This window comes from Halichoerus grypus, chromosome 5, assembly GCF_964656455.1.
Source record: "Halichoerus grypus chromosome 5, mHalGry1.hap1.1, whole genome shotgun sequence".
Lineage (NCBI taxonomy): Eukaryota > Metazoa > Chordata > Mammalia > Carnivora > Phocidae > Halichoerus > Halichoerus grypus.
Genome location: NC_135716.1, coordinates 25,954,846 through 25,979,759, shown reverse-complemented (window position 1 = coordinate 25,979,759; position 24,914 = coordinate 25,954,846). Strand labels below are relative to the sequence as shown.

General features: G+C 33.0%; 1 protein-coding gene across 6 annotated transcripts in view; it reads right to left on the bottom strand.

Moving 5' to 3' along the window:
• Window positions 1–24,914, bottom strand: part of CSMD3 (CUB and Sushi multiple domains 3) — a 1,190,044-nt gene that overhangs the window by 282,221 nt on the left and 882,909 nt on the right. For all 6 annotated transcript variants that reach the window (XM_078072078.1, XM_078072080.1, XM_078072079.1 and 3 more), the window contains 2 exons: window positions 20,965–21,091; window positions 18,733–18,935 (listed from right to left, as the gene is read on the bottom strand). In XM_078072078.1, coding sequence (XP_077928204.1) covers window positions 18,733–18,935; window positions 20,965–21,091 — 330 coding nt within the window. The remainder of the gene's footprint in view (window positions 1–18,732; window positions 18,936–20,964; window positions 21,092–24,914) is intronic.

The following is a 24,914-nucleotide window of genomic DNA, read 5'->3' as shown; positions in this document are numbered from 1 at the left end:
CAACAAAAATATCAGTACTACACACAGTATTGTAATGTTCTGATTCTCAATGTTGTATAGGAATCAAAAGGAACATATCAATTAAAAAACTGAAAAAAAAAAAAAAAAGGATATTGGTGGGATATTAAGCCTGACACTGAATGAAAAGCAGTAACTCTGTTAAGTGTCCGACTCTTGATCTCAGCTCAGGTCCTGATCTTAGGGTCATGAGTTCAAGCCCCATGTTGGGCTCTATGCTCAACATGGAGCCTATTTAAAAAGAAAAAAAAAAGAAGAAGATAAAAAAGGATATGTTAAAAAAAAGGGGCACATGGTGGCTCAGTCAGTTGAGCATCCAACTCTTGGTTTTGGCTCAGGTAATGATCTCAGGATTCTGAGATCGAGCCCACTGTCGGACTCTGACCTCAGCACTGAGTCTGTTTGAGATTCTTTCTGAATATTAAATCTACCTTCATAGGAGCTCCTTTTTGGAACAGTTTAGTTGTTAATAACAAACCCATATTAGAGAATATTGAGGGAATGGGGTAGGGACTTGGTTGCGATTTCCAAGTGAATTTGTTCTGTAATACCCATGTGTCCCTTAGCAGAGCATCTATAATGCATCACAGACTCTGGACAATTTTGATTTTGCAATATTGATAGAGATTTTTGTGAAGTATTTTTGTAATAAACTGAGTCATTAATGTTTTCTTGAATTGCTCTGGGATGGTTTTCACCCAAACTAAACTGATACATGTATTAGTTTTACAATATATTAGTGGGGAGTGATGTTCTACATACGAGATTCACATTTAAGATGCTTTTACTGGAAAGAAGTGGCATAAATATGAAATGTGCACTACTTTCAAAGTGAAAAATAACAATGACATGAATTTATAAGAAAACTTCATTATTTTTTGTTGTTGAGGCTTCCCAAGCACTGGAGTCTGTTTCTGCAAAAATCTTGAAGCCTCAAATGAACATTCTCAAAAATATAAATGAATGTATAACAATGTTACAAAAGTATATTGATATAAAATCAGTAAAAATAATCATGTCTTAGATGAATTTGAGGGAAAAAAAGATGTTTTTGCTCTATTGTCAGATTTACTGTGCTTAAAGTGAAACCAAGTGGTTAAAATAAGATGACTTTGATATGACAACTAATATGCAGTATGTGAAAATATGCATTTGCTTTTGGGTCTGGTCAACTTGAAAAAGAGAGGTGGTGGACACATATTGTTCCTTTTTCTCTCAATTAATAAATTAGGTTAAGATTTTAAAGCACAATAGAGAATGATGGGGCTTAAAGATGGGAGATATTTTTTTTCCTCTTGGAATTACTTGAGTTCTAAAAGCAATTAGTTAAATACACACAGGAACAATTATTTGGTGTGAACGCTGTTGTCCTATTTTCTTTATTTATTCAAAGATTGAACTTCATACTGGCTATACTCTGTGTTTGTGGGCAGACAAAATTATAATAATTTTAAAATCAATCATTCTTGTTTTCTGTATTGAATAGAAGCTATAGCCACTGAAGAAAATAAATAACCAATTAAGGAGCCATACTATATCTCCTTGGGAATTAGGAGTGAAATAATCTCACATACTTAGGATAGTTAAAATAGCACTTATATAATGTTAGAATTTAATAAGGTATTAGTCACAAATATAAAAATAGATTGACAATTTTTATTTGATATTAATTTTTCACTTTTGTGGAACATAAAAGTCTCAGAATTTATAATTCTTATTTGCTTTTTCTTTTTGTTATATAAATTTTATGTAGATGCTTGATTCTCTTTATTTTAAATTGTTTCAAATTTAATTGATGAAACGAAAATCTGTACTTGTTCTACGTTGAAGTCTGTCATTCATTCCTGATTTTTTTCTAACATAAATATGTAAACAGAAATTCCAACATAGATAAAGGGTCTTAAAAACCTGGTGTCTCACCTGTAATGATATTATGAAATGAACATTCTGGAAATGGCATATAATAGACTATTTATATATATGATATAACATCCAAATATAGCTTGGATTTAACTTACAAAACTTTATTAAATTGACAATAAATGATAACTGCCCTTCCTTGTCCCCCCCCCAAAAAAGGACTGGCCATTTATATTTAAGTTATTCTAGAATTTGATTCATCAAGTGGCTACTGTAGATTACGCTCCTTATACTAGCTGACTATTCCGTTGAAACGATAATAGTCACAGGGAAAAAGTATGTAACTAGAGTATGTGAATAGTTAATATTTTTTTTTAAAGATTTTATTTATTTATTTGAGAGAGAGAGAGAGAGAGAGCACATGAGAGGGGAGGGCCAGAGGGAGAAGCAGACCCCCCGCTGAGTAGGGAGCCCGATGGGGGACTCGATCCTGGGACTCCAGGATCATGACCTGAGCCGAAGGCAGTCGCTTAACCAACTGAGCCACCCAGGCGCCCTAGTTAATATTATTAATACGTAATATTTCTGGACACTATCTTTCAAATCCTGTGTTATGAGCTATTTTTCACTTGATTGAGAAAAATTCTAGGTGCTACTATTATCCGTATTTTTCCAATGAGAAATTTAGGCTTATAAGGGATAAGAAACCTGCCCAACATCACACAGTTATTTAGGGCAGTTAAAATGGGAATGTAGACATGAGAATGTACCCAAGGGACATTTCTTAAATAAAAATGATAGAGACTTTGAAATAAAAAATGCTTAACATGTAGACTACATTATAAAACTTGAAAGATATGATTACTTAAAATGAAATTTCTAAAATACGTTATTAAACTTTGTCATTTTAAAATCAAAAGAGCAACTATCTGCCTATCATTCTGATGGAGCAGTCCAAAAGACTATACATTTACAACACTTGACTTTAAATCTAATTAAATAATGTATTACTAAAAACAACTACACAGCTATCAACATACCTGTCTTATCCACAGGTATATGTTGTGTCAAACTAAATAAAGTCTGTGTATCTAAGAAAGAGATACAGTTAAACATGAAGAACAATTAATTTAGAAGGGATTCCAATAAAAAATGATAATAATGATTGCTCTCTCTATTGAGAGCATATATTGTCCAAAGCACTAGGCCAAAGGCTAAGTTTATACTCTTAAGCCAAAACAAATCCTTATGAAGTATTATTATCATGTCCATTTTTAAGTGGGTAAAATGAGCCTCAGTGATTGCTTGCTCTTAGCAGAGGGGGGATTTGAATTCAAGAAACAACAGAGTTTTAACCACTATACTATATTGTCTCAGTACAATCCTGTGCCATTACCAGATAAAACAAAACAAAGTCATGTCCTACTAAGGAAACTTTTATAGTTGTTTACTGATAAAAGAATTAGATCTAGTTTTAAATGGAAAAGCAGAAATATTGAACAGCTTATAATTCTTTATTGCTACACAACAAAATTTCTTGCTGCTAATATTTCACCATAAAGGGGAGCAAAAAAGACCGACTCAGTTCTTATCATAGGTATTATTAAGAACAATAGAAATACAATCTAGCCATATATATGGTAAATTTAGCCAGATATGTGCCAGATGGTGTTCTTAAATTATAATGCTAAGGACATTCCACTCCAGTTGTTTTTTTCATTCTCTCTCTTCTTCTCATCCTCTTTTGCCTGATTTCTTCCCTTATAGTTCACTGAGAGAGTAGAAGCAGTAAGACAGGCATACCCTCATTTTAGCACCACCAAATCTATCAGCCCACTGGTGTCTGCACCTGTATTCTCTACTTCCCCTGCTGTTGGAATGGAGAAGGTGTTTTTGCTCTACATACGGTCAACACTAGTTCTTGTGCTGCTGGTATTAAACTCTCTTCATCTCTCAAGGACTTTATTCCTAAACATTTCTTATCTCTTCTGAATTACCAGTTCCTCCTTCTTCAATGGTCCCTTCCCAGTAGCATACAGACATAATTTATATCGTCCATCTTAAATAAACAAGCAAAACTCTCATTACATCTCCATCCTCTTCCAATTATTTTCCCCATTTCTCTCCTTTCTTTTTTTTTTTTTTAAGATTTTATTTATTTATTTGACAGAGAGAGACACAGTGAGAGAGGGAACACAAGCAGGGGGAGTGGGAGAGAGAGAAGCAGGCTTCCCGCGTAGCGGGGAGCCCAGTGCAGGGCTCAATCCCAGGATCCTGGGATCATGACCTGAGCCTAAGGCAGATGCTTAACGACTGAGCCACCCAGGTGCACCTTCTCTCCTTTCTTTAATAGGAAACTTACTAAGCATCTCTCTTGAGGGAGATATCTGTACAACTATTTCCAGTTTCATCATCAGCCTTCTATCTGATGTATTTACTAAACTGCTCTTGTTAAATCTAGCTGCCAGATCCAATGGTAACTTCTGTACCTTCTTTTTTCAGAAACTTCTCAGCAACATGTGCCACAACTGATCGTTCATTCCTTCCTTCTTCAAGCACTTTTATTGGCCTCCCAGTCCTCAGACTCTGCTAGTTTTCTTTTTGGCTTATTTGTTGTTCCCTTTACAGTATCATCGGTTATTTCTATCTTTTTAACCTATTGACTGAGGGCTAGAACACTCCAGGGATTAGTGCTTAATATTATGCTCGCTTTTTCATACAATTTTCTTCAGGATAACTTCATCTGACCCCATGGTTTTAAATACTCTTTTTAGGTTATGCCTCCCAAATTTATATATTCAGTCTTGATGTCTCTCCTGAGCTCCAGACCATGCTATTCAACTGCCTATTTAGCTCCTTTACCTGGATATCTAATAGACCCTTCAACTTACCACATCCAAACATCCACAAAATTATAAAATCTTTTAATTTTCAAATTTTTTTGGAAAGAAAACTATAAAAAATCTATTAAAATTTCACCTTTGAATATAATTTTTCCTCTGTTATTAATGTCAATAAAATCAAATAAAAGTTCCATTTGGAAATTAAAAATTTCTCAAACTTCTAATTTATAAAGCATCCAGATATGAATACTTTTGTTAGAAATAAATTCACCATAAAAATGAACAATCAGGCATAAGAAATAAATTGAACATCAGCAAAAATATGAAGTCTTACAATTTTTACTCCTTTTAAGACAATTATCATATAGTTTCACTCATATGTGGAACATAAGGAATAGCATGGAGGACATTAGGAGAAGGAAGGGAAATATGAAGGGCGGGAGTCAGAGGGGGAGACAAACCATGAGAGACTATGGATTCTGGGAAAAAAACTGAGGGTTTCAGAGAGGAGGGGGGTAAGGGGATGGGTTAGCCCAGTGATGGATTTTAAGTAGGGCACATAGTGCAATGAGCACTGGGTGTTATATGCAAACAGTGAATCATGGAGCACTGCATCAAAAACTAATGAAGTACTGTATGGTGACTAACATAACATAATAAAAAAATAAATGAAAAAAATAAAAAATAATAAATTTTTACTCTTTTTAAGCTAGTGACTTTACCTTGTATGGTAGCATTTGATACCACTAAGTAGTACAACATATGACTGAGTTCTCAACATTGTTACAACTCATCAGTGTTATAAATATACTTCTGACTTCTCATCTTATGTTTTCTTTAATCTAAATGAGAGTGTAATTTAATTAGAAATATACACTTTACCTAATACATATTTTACAATCCTAACCAGTGCATATATAGATTTCAAGTACAATATGGATGATAGCTTGAACTATGACTCAGAGATAATGTCTGAATGACTATCTTAGTGATCTTCGGCAAATTAATGTACCAGTTTTCTTATTGCATTGTTTTCTAAAATAGGGAATAAATACACTAAAATCACTCATAAGTTCCAGTGTGTGCTTTCTATTCCGAAAACTGACTCTTTGGTATAAACTTGTTTATCACAAGACCTTTCAAAAAAGAAAAACCTAGGATTTCATACAGTTGAATAAGTAATATTATCGTAAACAGGAGAGACTTAGATTCTAGTCTCTCCTATGGTAAAAAAGGACATTGATCATATTGCACTTGTTCCCTGAATTTTAGCTGCCTCATTTGTAAAACTGGCATAGTAATATTTTACCTGCCTGATTTAGTATCAGATAGAATCTTAAAGTTCTATTCTAACAACTATGTTATATAATCCTATGAAAATATCAATTCTGAAATGAATTACTCAAAACCAGTGGTTTTGTATGTTTTTGCAATATCAGGAAACTTTGGCAAGGTCATAGTCCAAATTTGGTATTCACAAGGCCTTACATTCATTCCCCCCTTCCAGTTTCATTGCCTTATACTTTTGTATTGACTGAGAAATGGCTCTATATTTTCAACTTCACTATCCATAAGGAAATCAAGTTGGGTAATGGGAATATTTAACCTGGAAGGAAATTCCATCCAGAGTCAAATCGATCAGAAAATATTTGAAATGCAGATGGTAACCTAGAGGCGGATTTCACCCTGGAGTATTTTGCCCTTGATTGAGCTCTTGCTTTGTACAAGATTATAAAGAATGTTCAACATCATTACTAGGCCTACACTCTGCCAGCTCTTCAGTATGTGGCTATCTTTAGAATTTCATTATGTTTCTAAGGATACACCTAATGATATGGCAAGTCAGGTTAAAGTAGATGGCAGCATGACAGAGACATTCCCATCAACCCAGGAGGAAACAAAGCTGCTAATGCACGGGATGCAAAAGGAACCTCAAAACCAGTGTTGCAATATACTTCTAAGAATATAGAAATTTATTTTAAAGAGACATATTCAATTATTTCACTAGATAATTATTGTGCACCCACAATGATCCAGGTATTATGCTTGATATTGGAGATATATTTTAATGAGACAACACCTCCCTACCTTCATTGTGGCTTATGCTCCAATATGAGGACAAAAATGGGAATAAAATTACTGATACAATTTTTGTGAAATCATAAGCCATGTTAGGTTGATGACCCAAAGTTACCTATTCAGGAAATTGATTTTATATCTAAAAATTATAAAAGATTATACACAAGTCTAATTTGAAATTGAATTCTAATATTAAGGTATCACTAGAAATAATAAGCAAAAAAGGAAAAATCATATAAAAATGGTTTTACATTATTTTTAACTGCCAGTATATAGTATCAGTGCACTTTTGTTTTACATTATTAAAAGATTTCCTATTCAAGCAGATTCATTTAACATTTGCTAAGTACTAAGTACCAGGTGCAGTGCCAATTTCTAGGGATACAAATGTTAATATGTTAACATCCTTGTTTTTCAAAGGAACATAATCTAAGAGGGACAGCAGATGTGTACACAGCTTTAATATAATAAAATGGGTATTAAAATCAGGTGACTTTTTATCATTCAAACTGAAAAGTTCCAGGAATGAAACAAGAAGTTAAAATTAATTCATATAATTAAAAATATGTATTGACTAACAAAATTGGTATTATATTGATGAACATTTCAAAGTAGTTATCCATACAAAAACTGTTTTTAAAATAATTCCTAAAAAAATGCCATATGTCTGTGCACAAAGAAACACACTCTTTATCTGAATTATCTAAACATTAAAAATAATGTAATCAAAATAATCATTTGTGGTACATATGCACATTTTTAATTGGTTTCTTACCTATTATTTAGTGCCTTTTACTCTTTTTTCCTAAAGAATTAATATATTCTTATTTTTATTAATATTGTTAAAGATACTTTTAATACATTTAAAGTCACTGGCATTTTCAACTGATGTCTCTTTATAGCTATCTGGTAGGCTGAGATATCTGGTAAGCTTAGGGCTAATTTTTGAAACGGAGGAAAGTTTCAATTTGATTTTTTTTCATACAGCAATGTGCATATATTTCACCTCAAACATTATCACAGGTACTGGATTTTATCTCTTTTAAGATACCTTTCTTTGACAAAGATTTTTACAATAAATACTTATTTTCTTAAATTATCTTTTTTTTTTTTTAAGTAGGCTCCACACCCAGAGTGGAGCCCAATGCAGGGCTTGAACTTACAACTCTGAGATCAAGACCTGAGCTTAGATCAAGAATCGGACACTTAACCAACTGAGCCACTCAAGTGCCCCTTAAATTATGATTTTTTAAATATTCACTTACAAGCTGTAAGATTGTGGGTTTTTTCAATTTTATTCCATTCCAGCATGAAATGTAAATGTAATACAATTAAAAATAAGATAGTTTCAAATTTCAGATAAGATAGTGTTTGAGCTTTCACAATTTTATAAAAATAATATTTAAATGTCTTCCTGATGCTAAACTTTGTTGTTGATAATTGTAATTCACTAAAAACTGCAAAACTGAAGATTTTTACCACTCCAATAACTGAATACTTTGACTAAAGATTTTCAACTGATTTAATGAAAACCACACTTAAAGGTTTCATTTTCAAAAAATTTCAACATGGTAGTAGAACATTTTGGTCTATTTTGCAAAATAGTGCTTCAGAGATGCAAATCTTTCAAAGTCTGAATGACAAGGAGCAACAAAAAGAGAAAATGGTACATACTCAAGTTTACTTATTCATTTTTGGATCAGCATTCCTCTGTCACACACACACATGGATGTAATTCAATTATTTCACTGTGTATAAATACATCTGTAAATTTTAACATTTTTATTGTGATAAGTAGCATTTGCTTGGTCACAGTTATGAATTATATGTACACCACAACCAATTCTAAGTATATTTCTATTCCCTAATTTTATGAGAGCTTTGTTTTTATCATGAGGCTATTTATCATCAAAATTTGTATTTGTATTTTTATCACAAAACAAATAACTATATTTAATATTAAAATTTTAAAATGTGAACTTTGTCTTACTTAAAAAATATTTAAAAGAAAATTGTCTGCTTAAAGTTAAAAAAAATTTACTGTGGTATTAAGATATATAGAAGTGAAATAAATGAAAACAATAGCCCAAAGGACTGAAGGAGAAATGGAAATACAGTATTGTGAGGTTCTTATATGAGAAGTGGTATAACAGAATTTGATGATAAGTCTTGCTAAGTTAAAAATGCATGTTATAAATATTAGAGCAGGTACAAAAAAGGTATAACTAATACATTAAGAAAGTGAAATTAAGAAGAAAAATCTCATTTAAAATTGCATCAAAAGGAATGAAATACCTTGGAATAAATTTAACCAAGGAGGCAAAAGATCTGTTTTTTGAAAACTACAACACATTAAGAAAAGAGATTGAAAAAGATACAAATAAATGGAAAGATATTCATGCTCATGGACTGGAAGAATTAATATTTTTGAAATGTTCATACTACCCAAAGTAATCTACAAATTCAATATAATCCCTCTCAAAATTCCAATTGCATTTTTCACAGAAATAGAACAAATAATCCTAAAATTTGCAAGGAACCACAAAAGGCCCTGCATAGAAGAGCAATATTGAGAAAGAAGAACAAAGCTAGAGCCATCACACTTCTTAACTTCAAACTCTATTACAAAGCTATCATAATTAAAACAGTGTGTTATTGTCATAAAAATAGACACATAGATCAATGGAACAGAATAGAGAACTCAGAAATAAGCCCACACATATATGGTCAATTAATTTACAACAAAGTAGCCAAGAATATACCATGGGGAAAAGACAGACTGTTCAATAAATGGTGTTTGAAAAATTAGACAGCCAAAAGCAAGAGAATGAAACTATCTTACATTATACACAGAAATTAACACAAAGTGGATTAAGGACTTGAATGTAAGACCTGAAGCCATAAAACTCCTAGAAGAAAACATAGGCACTAAGCAACTTGACATAGGTCTTGGTGATATTTTTAAAAATCTGACACCAAAAGTAAAAGAAACAAAAGCAAAAATAAACAAGTGGGACTGTATCAAATTAAAGAGCTTCTGCACAGCAAAGGAAACCATCAACAAAACGAAAGGCAACATACTAAATGGGAGAAAATATTTGCAAATCATATATCTGATCTAAAGGGCTAATACCCAAAATATATAAAGAACTCATATAACTCAGCAAAAAACAACTTAAAAAAACAAACAGAAAACAATCTAATTAAAAAATGGGCAGAAGATCTGAACAGACATTTTTCCAAAGAAGATGTACAGGTGGCTAACACGTACAGGAAAAGATGCTCAACATCATTCATCATCAGGGGAACGCAAATTGTAATCACAATGAAATATCATTTCACATCTCTTAGAATGGTTATTATCAAAAAGACCAGAAACTATAAGGGTTGTCAAGGATGTAGTGAAAAGGTAATCTTTGTGCACTGTTGGTGGAAATGTAAATTTGTGTAGCCACTATGAAAAACAGTATGGAGATTCCTCAAAAAATTAAAAATAGAATATCTATATGATCCAGCATTTCCATTTCTGGGTATTTATCTGAAGAAAATGAAAACACTAACTCAAAACTATATATAGTTCATTGCAACACTATTTACAATAGCCAAGATATGCAAACAAAATAAGGGTCTATTGTTAAAGGAATGGATAAAGAAATTGTGGTTTCTTTAGCCACACACATAATGGAATATTATTCAGCTATAAAAAAGCTATAAAAAAAGAATGAAACTTTGCCATTTGGGATAACATGGATGGACCCTGAAGGCATTACACTATGTGAAATAAGTCAGAGAAAGACAGATAACATATGATTTTTCTTATAGGTGGACTCTAACAAAAAAATTAAAAAAATAGAAAAAAAAAAGCTTATAGATACAGAGAACCAATAGGTGGTTGGCAGAGGCAGGGGGTGGGGGAGGTGGAGAAATGGGTGAAAGGGATCAAAAGTTTAAAAAAGTTAATAGAGGAGAAAAATATGATCATTGCAGAAAGGAACAATGAACAGGTGGATCCAATAAAATGATAGTAATATGGTAGACAAAGTAAACCATATGAAAAATTTACATTAAATGTAAATGGTCTAATAACAGTCTAAAGACTGTATATATAAAGTGGAGATTTTCAGACCGTATAAAGAACTGAGACTCAATCATGTGCTATCTACTAAAAACATACTTTAAATATACAGACAAACCAAGTTAAAAGGATGCTGAATAGTACACCAGTGTTATACTAATCATAAGATATTTAATATGAGACAAAGAAAATTTCAAGACATGGTAGATTATCAGTGAGAGACATCTTTCTTAGTAATGAAAAAGTCAGCTCATTAAAAAGACATAGCACCTAAAATGTTATGCACCTAATAACATATCTTCATAATACACAAAGCAAAAATATGTCAGGACAGATAGAATAAGTAGACACATCCACAATTGCAACCGGGCATTTCAACACTTCATTAGTTGATAAACAAAAGTACACAGAAAACCAGTAATGATATAGAACACTTCAAACAGAACACTATCAACCACTATACCTAATTGGTATTTACAAAACACTCCATTTGGCAAGTGCACATTCTTTGCAAATGCACACAGTATTTTAGAAAACCATATGCTGGACCATAAAACAAGTCTAAGTAAATTTAAAATTATTAAAATGTTAAAATTTTAACTGAATTTGTAATAGTAGATGTTTTTTCTTTGACACAATGAACTTTCAAAGATGACACTTTGATTTCATGAAGTGGATGTAAACAAAATTTTACTGGAGTTAAAATATTTGAGGCGATTGATGTTACTGATTCTCTAAAGCAATAATGTGACTTATATAAAATTGAACTTATTGAGCTATTTGTGAAGTTCTTCAATGGAAGCTGGCATATTAATTTTCATATGCATGAGGAAGAAAATTTAGAATACAAAGTAAAGAAATTAGTAGGGTTTTCATTTGCTCTAAATGAAACGTCATGTTTTTAAGTGGATCTATGTCTGCTGGTTTTCACATGGTCAATTGACACTGCTATGGTCCCCATGTATGTTAATATACATTATGTGCAAGTTGCATTTTCATAGTCAATTTTATTTTTAATTGAAATGTTATTGGGCATTTTGATGATTAACATACTGACATTATGAGTAATGTGTACATAATCCTTAACATGTAAGTACTAAAAATCTAAAAACTATGTAGTTAATTTAAACAGCTATTCTAATGATCTATTGTCTGAAAATGTGTGGAGAATTTGTTCATAAAACAAGAATACCACATATCGATATCTTGAAATAACATACTCTTTAGCTCTAAATTCCCAACATTTCATGTTTTAATATCATACACGCTACATTCTCAACCAAAATATCCCATCTGTCATATACGGTTAATACATTAGTAGAAAAAACAGAGCCATTACTACAAATGATGTCATGGTGCCAGGGAGCATTTTCCTTTAGGAAATAATTGCACTAAGAACAGGGCTATAGAAGACAGGTATTTTAAAATAACCAAGACTTATTTAATACATCAGGTACTTTAAAATGATGAAGTTGGAGTTAATACATGATCATGGCTTCAAATGACCATTTAATTATATTTTATATTTTAGAATATAAAATTGCCCCTCCACCTCCGGTATAATGTTAACATGATACATGAGGCAATAAAGTCTCACGTAATTCAGTATTATATTACTTTTTGGTTGCACAGAAAAATAATCAATCAACATATGATTTCCTCTGTAAAACATTTTTACCACTTATCTCAACATGTTTTACTGAAAGGGGATTATGTGGGACTCTCTGCTTCTTCTAAAAATATGTTTCTGGATGTACCAAAATACTTTGATTTACAAATACTAATAAAAATATTCTAGATTCTTTCCTGCTATCTTTTGGGGACCCAGTTTCAACTTTTTCAAAGATAAGTTTGTCTTACATCTTTGGGCATCTCTGCTTAGGCTCTTCTTGACAGCATCCTTTGGCTGAACTGACCTGCCTTTTGAATGGTGAAATCAGCTTTCTTAAGAAATGAATATTCAGTACATACATTTTCATTAAACATGTACTTTTTAAAATCTCACTGCTGCCCTAAATGTCTACTGCAATAAAATTTAAAAAAATATTATTTTTTAAATTAATTTTATTTTATTATGTTATGTTAGTCACCATACATTATATCATTAGTTTTTGATGTAGTGTTCCATGATTCATTGTGTATAACACCCAGTGCTCCATGCAATACATGCCCTCCTTAATACCCATCACCGGGCTAACCCATCCCCCCACCTCCCTCCCCTCTAAAACCCTCAGTTTGTTTCTCAGAGTCCATAGTCTCTCATGGTTCGTCTCCCCCTCCGATTTCCCCCCCTTCATTTTTCCCTTCCTACTATCTTTTTTTTTTTTTTTAACGTATAATGTATTATTTGTTTCAGAGGTACAGGTCTGTGATTCATCAGTCTTACACAATAAAAAATTATTTCTATGATAAAATAAATAGTTGTGAATTGACCCCACAAAATAAATAACAAAAATACTCATAACAAGAACATGCAGACTATATACTTCAGCTTTCCAGCGCATCTCCTGAGCCTCTACTTTTGTGCATATTTCAAGAACACATTTTTCCTGCTAATCCTGCCAATTCATGTCCTGACAGCTTTATGTATCTTTCAAACCACAGCAAGACTATGACATAAATTGCTGTTATACAAAATAGCTTGCAGGGAAGTAGCATCAAATGCTTCTCCCACTACCTACCAAGATCAGAATGAGTTAGATGTTCATATCTGAGAATATTTTATTTATCTACAAGTGTCCTATAAATTCTCCTTGAAAGGGAAATATGAATTACCTGGCATATGGAAAAGATTAGAAAATGGAGATGGGTTATCAGTATTTGTTTTTCAAATTTAATCATGCATAATAATTACTCTGAGCCCTGTAAACATATCTCACCCATGGCTAGGTGAGGTCAAATACAAAACAGAGGTCTAATAAATACACCTTGGGTATTTTAGCAGAATACTAGTCTATTACTGTAAAATACTGGCCTATTTTGGCCAAAATAATGATACTTTGCTAAAAAAAAAATAGAAAATACAGATCCAAGTGCCAAACCAGTCAGGATGCTAGGACAACATGCATAAACTGGGATTGTCCTGGGCACACTCGACCATATTGCAATTCTAATACAATTTGCACCTAGTACCAGAGCAGTACAGATGTGGAAGTGACTAATTCTGCCTAGGAGTTCATCGGTACCAGAAGAATCATTGTCCTGGACCTTGGAAAAATGCCTAAGAATTTATAGATTTTGAATGTGGACATATGTGTTTTAGGAATATGGAAGAGAAAGAGAAATGTGAAAGGACACTGTCCTCTCAGGACAATGTAGTTAGATGACTGGATGTGTATAATGAGTAGTGAAGGATGACACTGGCAGGTAGTTTGGGTGCAAATCGTGGAAGGTTTAAATGTAATTCCAAAGTTTTGAACTTAAAACTTTGTGCCCATTAAAAAAAAAATTGAAATGGAGGGGTGATGTCTGATTTGTATTTTAGAAACATCAGTCAGGTGGAGATGTGGAGAAAAGTCTGGCTGGAGGGATAATGAAGTGAGGGGCTAGTTGACTGTCACAGCAATGCAGGCGGTGATAATGAGGATGGGAACAAAGGCGGGGGCACCATGCCGTCTTTTGAGGCTGGGAGACATCAACCTCTCCTGGCTAAGGGATCCATTTCCTTGAGAATTTTCAACAGCATAAGCTACGGGCCTTCGTATGCTGTATTACCTAGCGGGGGCAGATTCTTAAGAGAGGTCAGAGAGTGAAGAGCATAGAAAATGCTCTGTCAAAAGAGCTATTCTGTGGGCAAATGACAGCATGATACCCCAAAGATGACTTCCCCGTGGAACTAAAGTGGGACGAGAGAGGCAGATTACACACTGAAGCAGGGGAGACAGAGGCTGACTGCTGAGAACCGAGGACAGCACACAGGACAGCATGAGGTGGTCGTGTTAGACTTAAGTAGCTCTGATTAAGCAAAAGTGCCTTGCAGACTATAACACCAAGAAGCAACGTGACATACTCTATAAAGAATGAACAGATCATGAAATGGAAGGCATGTGGCTGCCAATAGTGGGTTAATGATGATTATGAAGTTGGTATGTGACCTACATTTCAGTTAAATTCACTTGCACCAAGTTCAGTGAAATACATTTCGCTGGCTGCATTTTGTTGCTGAAGGCTTTTCTGCTAGTATTGCCTGACTTGTTCCTCTTTTTAAAATTCATTATTTGACAGTCACTAAACAACAGCTATTTGCTCAAAAGAGGACCAAGCATTGTGGAGGTGGGGGGCAGGGAAGGGGACAGAATACAATACAAGTCTGATTTAACTAAAATGATACATCTTAATTTGGCTATGACTGTCCTGGCTTATGCTTGTTGTCCAGCTTAATTTTAAATAGTGTCTTCTTTCACTCTCAACAATCATCTTAGATTTGGACAATAAATTATATGATTGTCCTAAATAGAAAATTTGTTCTTTACAGACCTAAGGGAAACAAAGGTACTCACAATACATTTGGGGAGCAAAGATCACATAATTAAAACATCTTCAGAACAATGAATTAGAAACTATTATTCTCCTCTTTGGAAAAAAAAATACAGCTAGTGCTTGGGGCATGGGCTAGAATATGTTTTAGAAAGCGAGGGCAGAAAATGTTTTATAAAGAGAAGTCTTGTGCCGAGTCTGGAAGAATGAGCAAGAGTGAAGCAAAAGGAGCAGAGAAACGCTTAAGGTGAAAAATGTTTACACAGAAAGTAGCACAAGTTGTGTGTGTGAGTGTGTGTGTGAGTATGAGTGAGTGTATGGGCGTGTATTTATGAAACTAAGGAGATTTGCCTGCATGAAAGGGAAAATGCAACTGAGAAATAATTGGAGATAAATATGTTTAATAACTGGTCCCTAATAGACTCTCCTACAGTAAATGAACAAATGAATGAATGGGTAACATGATTCAAATTTATATAGGGGAGCAGACATCAGGTAAGCCACTGAAGTGACACTCTGCCCTGTAAGCCAAATTTCACCTACAGTAGTGGTTTATTGCCCTGTAGTTTATTACCATTTTCTTTAAGACTGTTTACTTTGAAACTTAGATAACTTTACATAAAACTCCTTATTTCAAGTTCCATTTTAAAAGTAGCCCGTCTTGGGGCGCCTGGGTGGCTCAGTTGGTTAAGCGGCCGACTTCTGATTTCAGCTCAGGTCAAGATCTCAGGGTCCTGAGATGGAGCCCCTTGAGGCGTCTTGGAGCTCCGTGCTCAGCAGGAAGTCTGGTTAGGGATTCTCTCTCCTTTCCCCCTCCCCCACCCCTCTCAAATCAATCAATCAATCTTAAAAAAAAATAAAAATAAATAAAAGTAGCCTGTCTTCCTATAGGGCAAGATGACTATAGTCAGAGGGGACAACGGTCCCTTCTAAATGGCCACGCATGCACTCCAGCTTTCCTTCATGCCTTGTCACTGCTTCGCTTGTGTAAGATGTGGTACTTGGGAGCATAATCAGAAACACAAGCTGATTAAATTGTAGAACTTCATTGTAACTAATGATTTATAACTAAAAGCTTTCTATTTTCTCTAGCATATTAATACATGTATCTAAATAATAATGATAGCATAATAATGGCAATAATTACCAAGCCTTTACTAGGCACCTGAAACAGCAAAAAGCTCCCTTCAGCCACATGTGGATCTGAGCCACAGCTCCAGGCATCTGTTCCTACTATGACCTGAAACAAATTAACATTTTCTGAACCTCTCTGTATTTATGTGGGAAGTGGGGATGACCCAACATAAATCATATGGCTTTTGTGAGGATTAAATAAGATTATGTGTATAAAGCACTTGACATGGTTTCTGGCACACCAAGAAAGATCTCATTCATGAAAAGAGTATTTTTGAATTTGAAATTTGGATACTTGGAAAGCCATGTAAAAATGAGTAATAGAAGATATCCAAACAAGTGACTAATTTTCATTGATTGATGCTTTTCAAAATATAATATATTCACCTTCAAAGTAATTTTATTTCAATGGGTAGGTTTTTAGTCTCAGATCACGAGTACAAATTTCTATGCATCTTAAAAGAATATTATGAAGACAGATTTATTAAAGTTCTGGTATGATGCATATTGTTTCTTTAAATGCCCTATAAGTACGATAAATATGAAAATGCATTACTAATTTAACTGACAAATCTTCATTAAAAATTCCTGGAAGCATATATAAAACAGCCGGTATCTATTAAGCAGATGAATTTGGCATTCACAACACTAGCCTTAAGCAATTTTTCACATGAGTATAACCAGACTATAAATCCCAATAACCAGTTAAGTATAAAATATTATATATTACTCATTTAAGGTAAAGGAAAGGGGAACTGTTAGTTGCCAAACAATAATTTGAAAGAACTGAAATTAAACAGCAGTCAATATCTGACAAATTGTTCATATCCCCATAAAAAGAAAAATAAGCAGTAAAAACTAGAAGATATAAATATGAAGAATAGAAGCCATTTATGTTCACCAATTACATGGTAATTTCATTTTTCATTCTTTTTTCTTTTTCTCAAAAGGTAAAGTATAAATTTACAGACACTGGTTCTTCTATACTGATTTATACTTCTCTCACACAAGCTTGGCTTATGCCATATAAAACAATTCACTCATGTTAGTCAATTATGTCAAACAACTCTGTTCCATGAACCAAAAGTCAGCCAAGTTGTTTAACTGACTTAACCAGTTCTTTACTCAAAAGCAATATATTTTGTGGACAGTCATTTCAAAAGTTAATCTTTATGGGTTTTTTTTTTAACTTTTTTTCAAAGGATTTCAATTTTACATTTACTCATATAGTAATAACAGTTCACTGAGCACCAACTATATACTTGATACCAAATACTGTGTACACATGATCATGTTACATTCTAATAATGTATTTATGAGATAAGCATTATTATACCTATGTGAATTAGAAAATTCAGACTCAGATGATGAGATCAGGTACCCAAACTCAGTAGTTAGTAAGGATCCAGGACTTGAATTCAGGTACATTTCAGGAACACTGCTTTGCATGCTTTCCATAAATGATCTTAGAAATTTGCATAGGTTTCTGTTAATAGGGTTTTTAAAGACTATAAAATTAGAAAATTCATTAGATAATTTTCTCAAAGAGGCAATGTATGTTGGCAATAAAAGTAAAAATATAACAATTAAAATTTTAAAGTTTTTATTCATTTTCTCCAGCTACTAAGCAAAAATCCCTTTTACAGAACAACATATATTTAGCCACTTAGCAATGCCGTAGAAAGAAAAAAAGAAGGGAAAAAAAATGTCGTGAACACTGGTAATTACTTAAAATGAATGACATTTCATTGTTATAGGAAGTCTTTAATTTAAAAGTAGATCTAAAATATTTGTCAAAGATATCTGGGAATATATAATTAAGATCTTTAAAAGAAGAAAAACAAAATTAGTAAAAATATAGGATTGTTTTTTTTGTAATGGCAAGTATTAATTTCCTTCCTTATCTACAAAAATTTCACATTTTGAAATATACAGTTTTATGGTAAATTGAGGTTACAAGCTTTTGTAAAGTAATTATTTCATTTGCTGAATTATTTTAACATCACTTGTACTTTAAAAAAATGGTTTGACAAGTAGAAGTTCTCAATGATTAATTGATTAATTCCAAGTTAATTATATTGCTTTTTTCCAAGTATATTTTACCTTAACTGAAGATGAATAGGAAGACTAGAAATAAGAATATTTAGGATCATTAAAATTTTAAAATTAAAGTTTTGGGCAGTAAAGTTAAAGTACTATTTCAATAGCATTCTTATTTTGCATTAGAGAAATAAAATAATAACTCACTTGAAAACTGAATTGCAAATCCAGATTTGCTGATATAAAAATCTGTGTCAAACTGGATGGTTACTATGTTGAGAGTGCTATGGATTCCTTCAGGAATAAGAGATCCACTAATTTCCTTTAGGAGCATCTCATTTTCTGGTGGACCATCCCAAACTCGGAGTATATCATGTGATGCTTCCGTATCAAAAGCAAGAAACTGTAGGCTGTGGGAGAACCACATATCTCTGTTTGATTATTTTAAACATGGATTCAGTTTTAAATAAAGAATATAACAAATATGCATCTTTGATTTTATTAGATATTTCTTTTATTCTATCAGATAAAAAATGAATTATATAAACAGCATATCTAACCTTAATACATACTTCTCGAACAGTATAATTTATTTTTCTAGAATAGGATTAGAAGTACTATTATATCACCTTTGCAAATTACAGAAACTTCAGACATACATTCTTTTCTGTGTTCCTGAATTTTAACTGTGCCACAGTAGGTGATACTTAGGGAGCATGGAGTACATGCCAGACACCGGCTGAGGATCTAGTACCTGCCAGGCATTGTGCAAAATGCATTACATATATTTTCTTTGTTTAATTGTTATAATGACCCAATGAAGCAGGAAGGTATTTTATCTCAGTTCTATAAATGTGGCAAACGGAGTTGAGACAGATTAAATAAAACTGCTCATAGGGTGGCAAAGTCATGAATTGAACTCAAGTGTTCTGACTCCATAGCATATATTTTTACCAATGTTTCAAGTTTGTTTGTTTATCAGAATCAAAATGAAGTTTATTCCAGGAAAGCAAGAATTAGTTCATATTCAAAAATCAATCAATACATTTCATCACAATGATAGGTGTAAGGAAAAAAAATTACATGAACATCTCAAGATATACAGAAAAAGCATTTTCTAAAAAATTCAACATTACAATCACACCCAGTAATCTAAGAGTAAAAGGGAAGTTCCTTAATGTGAAATGAACATTTTCTACCCAATCCTACCCCCCCAAATACACAAAAACCAAAAATTTGCTTCATGTTAAGTCTGCTTTATATCTAATCTAGACAAAATTAGTGTTTGATATTTTTTGTGGCCAGTGCCAAAAATTAGAAATCCAATTATAGCAACATGCTCAATTCTCTCTCTACATATATCACATTCATGTTTGATATGAGAATAGTCATAGCTTTAAATTAGTGTTGCAATTTAATATCAAATATTGTTCTTTAATTAAAAAAAATTCCAGAATCCTGTTGAATTTAGTATTGTCAAGTTTACTAATTCTAATATTTAAATAATACAATGTGTGATCTATACTAAAGAAAAACAGGCTGAGAACTGATCTTATGTAGTCTATTTTGAGTTCTGCAAATTCCCTTGCAAAAGTAATACACCGGTTCACATTGAATAATTCACGGAGTGTACCTTTCAGCATGTTATATGAAGCATAATACTTGTTTTCTATAACCACCTTCACCACCCAGAAGCCTGTCTGAAATTTCATTCATATGAAACATTGTTTTGAGAGTGATAACACACCAACTAGCTCAGATTTGTTCTGAGAGGAGGATTTATTTGTTCATTTATTAATCTGTTCCCAACCATAACCATAAGAGTTAAACTAGGATTTAGAGAACGTGATAGCCTTGGAAACCTCACTGCTGTTGTTTTAGGAGGTGATGGTTCTCCCCTCATTGAAGGGTCGATAATGTGAAGAATTGTGAGCCACCTAACTAAACTTAGCAGGAAAGAGAAATCAAATATGGTTAAAGGAGCAGAGAGCTGATGCTCCAGAGATATGCCTATAGCCAGGGAAGATGGAATATTACTGAATTCCCTACCTTGTTTAATTCTTCCAGATGTTCATGAGGCTGAACTTACAATAGTGACATGCACAACTTTATATCCTTAGCAAAATGGTGGACTTAGCATCTTGAATCATCAAGAATTGAAAGATTAAAGTCTCAAAGAAGCATAAAAATATTCTTAATCTCTGTGGTCTATTATAACTACGAAAAGTTTCCCTCTAGGGATTATATGAGCTACCATTGTGACCCATAAATCAATAAATCATGCTTCTGAATACTTTTCATACTTTAAACAGATGAAAACCACATCTTTCTTTGCCAAGGCTAAAAATACTGAAAAACCTCGATGTTTGATATTGTGTAGTGAGGCTGTTCAGAAATTTCAGATTCCCCAGTAATTTTGAGAAAATGAAATCCATTTACCTGACAATGTTTCCTGGATCTACCTCAATCATCCACATGCAACGCAGATTATTGTCATATGGAAAGGGATAACCAGGAGATAAGATTCTTCCTGATGATTCTCCTTTAAAACGACCTCCACATTCAGCTATAAAAAATAGAAAACATTAAGTCATAATTGAATGCCAATCTTTGTAAAAACAATCGACGACTTTCTCAAAAATATGTATTTTTTCACCTTGAGGAAAATAAGAATTGATTATCCCTCCTCTTAAAACAATACATCTGTATATACTTTCTCAGATTAATGTTTTGATTGAAGCAAAAATATACTATACAATAAAACAAAGTCTCAAGTTAGATCACATAAGTGATAGTAAAATTAACCTAATTAGGCAATAAAAAAAGGACACACTCAAGAACTCTGATTTTAGGCATTCAAAGATTTTAAGATGTGTGGTTAAGTAATGATAATTTAAAAAGGGGAAACAGATGGCAAGTTGCTCACTGCACCTTGGTTGCGGTCTGAATAATTCATCATCTTGCTACCCCACCTCTGAGAAAAACTAATCTTTACTGCAGTCCCTCAGGCCTTCTAAATTTCATTGTCCTTTTATTCCCCTTTAAATCACTCTAAACTCTTTCCCTTTTAACCTCCCAAAAGTCAAAGTGGCATTTTTATTAGATTTCTCACTTCAGTAAAATCTAGTTTAGTTTTGATGTAATGGGTCCCTAAATTTTATAAAACTCATCAAATTAAAAATGTTAAGTATTGTCATACAATATATATATTTTTTAATCTTTTGGAGGATTTCCTCTCCATTCTGACGCTATTTAATTCACTGAGACATCTGTAGAGGTTTTACTTCAGTAAACAGATAATCTAGAAGGAGCTGTCGGTACTGGACATGAGAGAAACTAAGTGCTGCTGTTAGTCTATCGTGCTACATCTCTAACCCTTGAAACAAGCATAACACTGTAACACATAATACATTTGAAAATTCTCCAGATTATTTCCTACCAAAACAAACAAACAAACAAAAAAACCCCCCAAATCTCAAAACCAAAACATTTTACTTTGTGCTTAAATATCTGAAGGTACTTCTATATTTGTTTTTCTTGTTCTCTGCACTATTTCCATCTTACTCACATTCAGTGGCTGAATTAAGCTTCTTGGGTTTTTTGTTTTTGTTGTTGTTTTGTTTTTATAATTGGAGCAAAGCCCATCAATGACAAAGTTTTAGCATTTCGAAGAGACCTAATAGCAACTGAATGAAATGGTTCAAATGAGTAGGCTGTATTCATATAGGTAAAATTATTTCAAAGATTTTTACATATTGTATTTCACCACATTGTGATGATTAGTTTTATGTGTCAACTTGGCTGGGCTGTAGTAGCCAGTTATTTAATCAAACACTAATGCAGATATTGACGTGAAAGTATTTTATAGATGTGGTTAACGTCTATGATCAACTGAGTTTAAGTAAAAGAAGTTATCCTTTGATAATGTGGGTAGCTCTCATCTAGTCATTTAGAAGGCTGCAAGAGCAAAAACTGAGTTTTCTAAGAAAAAATGAAATTCTTCGAAACTGCAGCATTGACGTCTGCCTGAGTTTCAAGCCTTTTGACTTTCCCTATGGATTTTGAACTTGTCAGCTCCCACAACTGCATGAGTCAATTCCTTAAAATAAATAAATCTCTTAGATAGATAGATAGATGGACCTAGATTTAGATATTCTACTGATTCTATTTCACTGGAGAATGCTGACTAATATACTCATTTAGAGAGGACAAGCAACTTTATTTGTACTGCAACATTAATTTAATTTACAATAACAAGGGGCGCCTGGGTGGCTCAGTCATTAAGCGTCTGCCTTCGGCTCAGGTCATGATCCCAGGGTCGTGGGATCGAGCCCCGCATCGGGCTCCCTGCTCCGCGGGAAGCCTGCTTCTCCCTCTCCCACTCCCCCTGCTTGTGTTCCCTCTCTTGCTGTGTTTCTCTTTGTCAAATAAATAAATAAAATCTTAAAAAAAAATTACAATAACAAGTTTGTTATTTTTAACATAAATAAGAAGATATCAGTATTTAAGATGTCGCCATCACTCATTTAGATTTTTCTCATTTTTTAACAAAAATTTTGTGGATAACCTTCCACTATGTAACTATTTTAATTCATTTTACATCATTTCTTTATAATTTATCACTATTATGGCATACATATACTATGAGAACAGATTTGATATTCATTCCTCCAGACTAACTTTTAACCAATTAAAGGTCAAACTGATGTTTTGTATACTGTATTGTATCTTGAATTTAAACATAGTTCTTTTTTCTCCATATTTCTTTTCTACAAATTTTACCTGGCATTTTGACTTCAAATGAGCCAGTGAGATACGCCATAGCACTAGAGTTCATATCCTAACAGAAGACTTATGTTTGCAGCATAAAAATGAAATAGTATTTAAAGCAGGTATATAGGTTAAATCCTTCTGGCTATGGTGTTTCAAAAAATTATTTGTTTGATCCATGTATAAGCTTCAGAACCATAATTACCTAGAAATAATCCATATAACAGAAAAAGTTTCTTATTTGAGATAGGCAAATATATAGCCATAATAGATATTTAAGTTTAGTGAGCACAGAAAATTATGCTCTTAGGCCAGGTGGTAAAGCTATTAATTGTTGCCAGTAGAGAACAGCATCTAAAATAGAATTTCATCTTCTGTTATCATGGAAATCATCAGACACACCATCCATCCAACTGTTTTCAGCTGTTATTCCTGATCATCCATCATTAAAAAGAAAAAAAAAAAGTTTACCCTTCTCATGAAATCCCGAGCAGTATCAAGTCACTAAGGTTTTATTTTATTTTATTTTTTTTAATTAATTTATTTTTTGGCAGGGAGGAGCAGAGGGAGAGGGAGAGAGAAACTCTAAGCAGAATCCGCGTTGAGCGTGGAGCCCAACCTGGGGCTGGATCTCAGGACCCTGAGACCACGACCTGAGCCAAAACCAAGAGTTGAACGCTTAACCGACCGTGACACACAGGCATCCCTCAAGTCACTAAGTTTTGACTTGGGAGATTTGTAAATATGAAGCACATTGATTTGTTATGAACAGAATTAAAATCTTCTGATCAAAAACCAAATGTCCTTTTGTTTACATAAAATCTTTTAAATAAAAGAAGAATGTCTTTAGCTTGGTTCAACATATACAGAAAATATATATGTTTTAATATATTTGTTTTGTGATCTTAGTTTTAAGGACAGCATGGAAAATCGGTATTTACAAGTTTATAGTATTGTGCAATTGCAATCCTTAATGCTTTTCTGAATATATTTCATATTTACAGCAAAGAATACAACCTCAGAGAGCATTAATCAGTGCTTTATTTTTCTCATAACTAATGCCAGTGGGCTCACTGTTGGTCATATTCCAGAATCCCAAGCTTTGTTAATTTAGGTTGATTATTATTTTAGATATTACCTTCGTAATCTATCCAAAATCAGATGCCATCTGAAAAGAAAGGCCTATGATTGCATTTTGGTTAGATAAAAACATGTTTGCTTCCTACGTGAATCAATGTTTCAATAAACCAACAGAAGTCTTGTGACATCAAAAACACTGTGTAATTAGATGCAAGGCCTTTAATGACTGGAATTTCACTTTTTTCTTCTTGCATTCTCGTAGGTTTTGTGGAGATTCATATGTTAGTCATATCAACTGACAAAGAAATTTGAAAGGTTTAAGTTTCCAAACTCATCAGTTTATATACATTAAATATGCACAGTATTTAGATATTAGTTATACCTTAATAAAGCGGTTACCTTTTTTTTTTTAAAGTTTAGGTCGATTTTATTTATATGGGCCTGATGCAGAATAGATTTGTGCCTCCACAAATATGATCAAGAAATAAGAATGGCTAAAGAGTAGCTGCATGTTTGTTCCCTATTAAGGAGTCAATGTT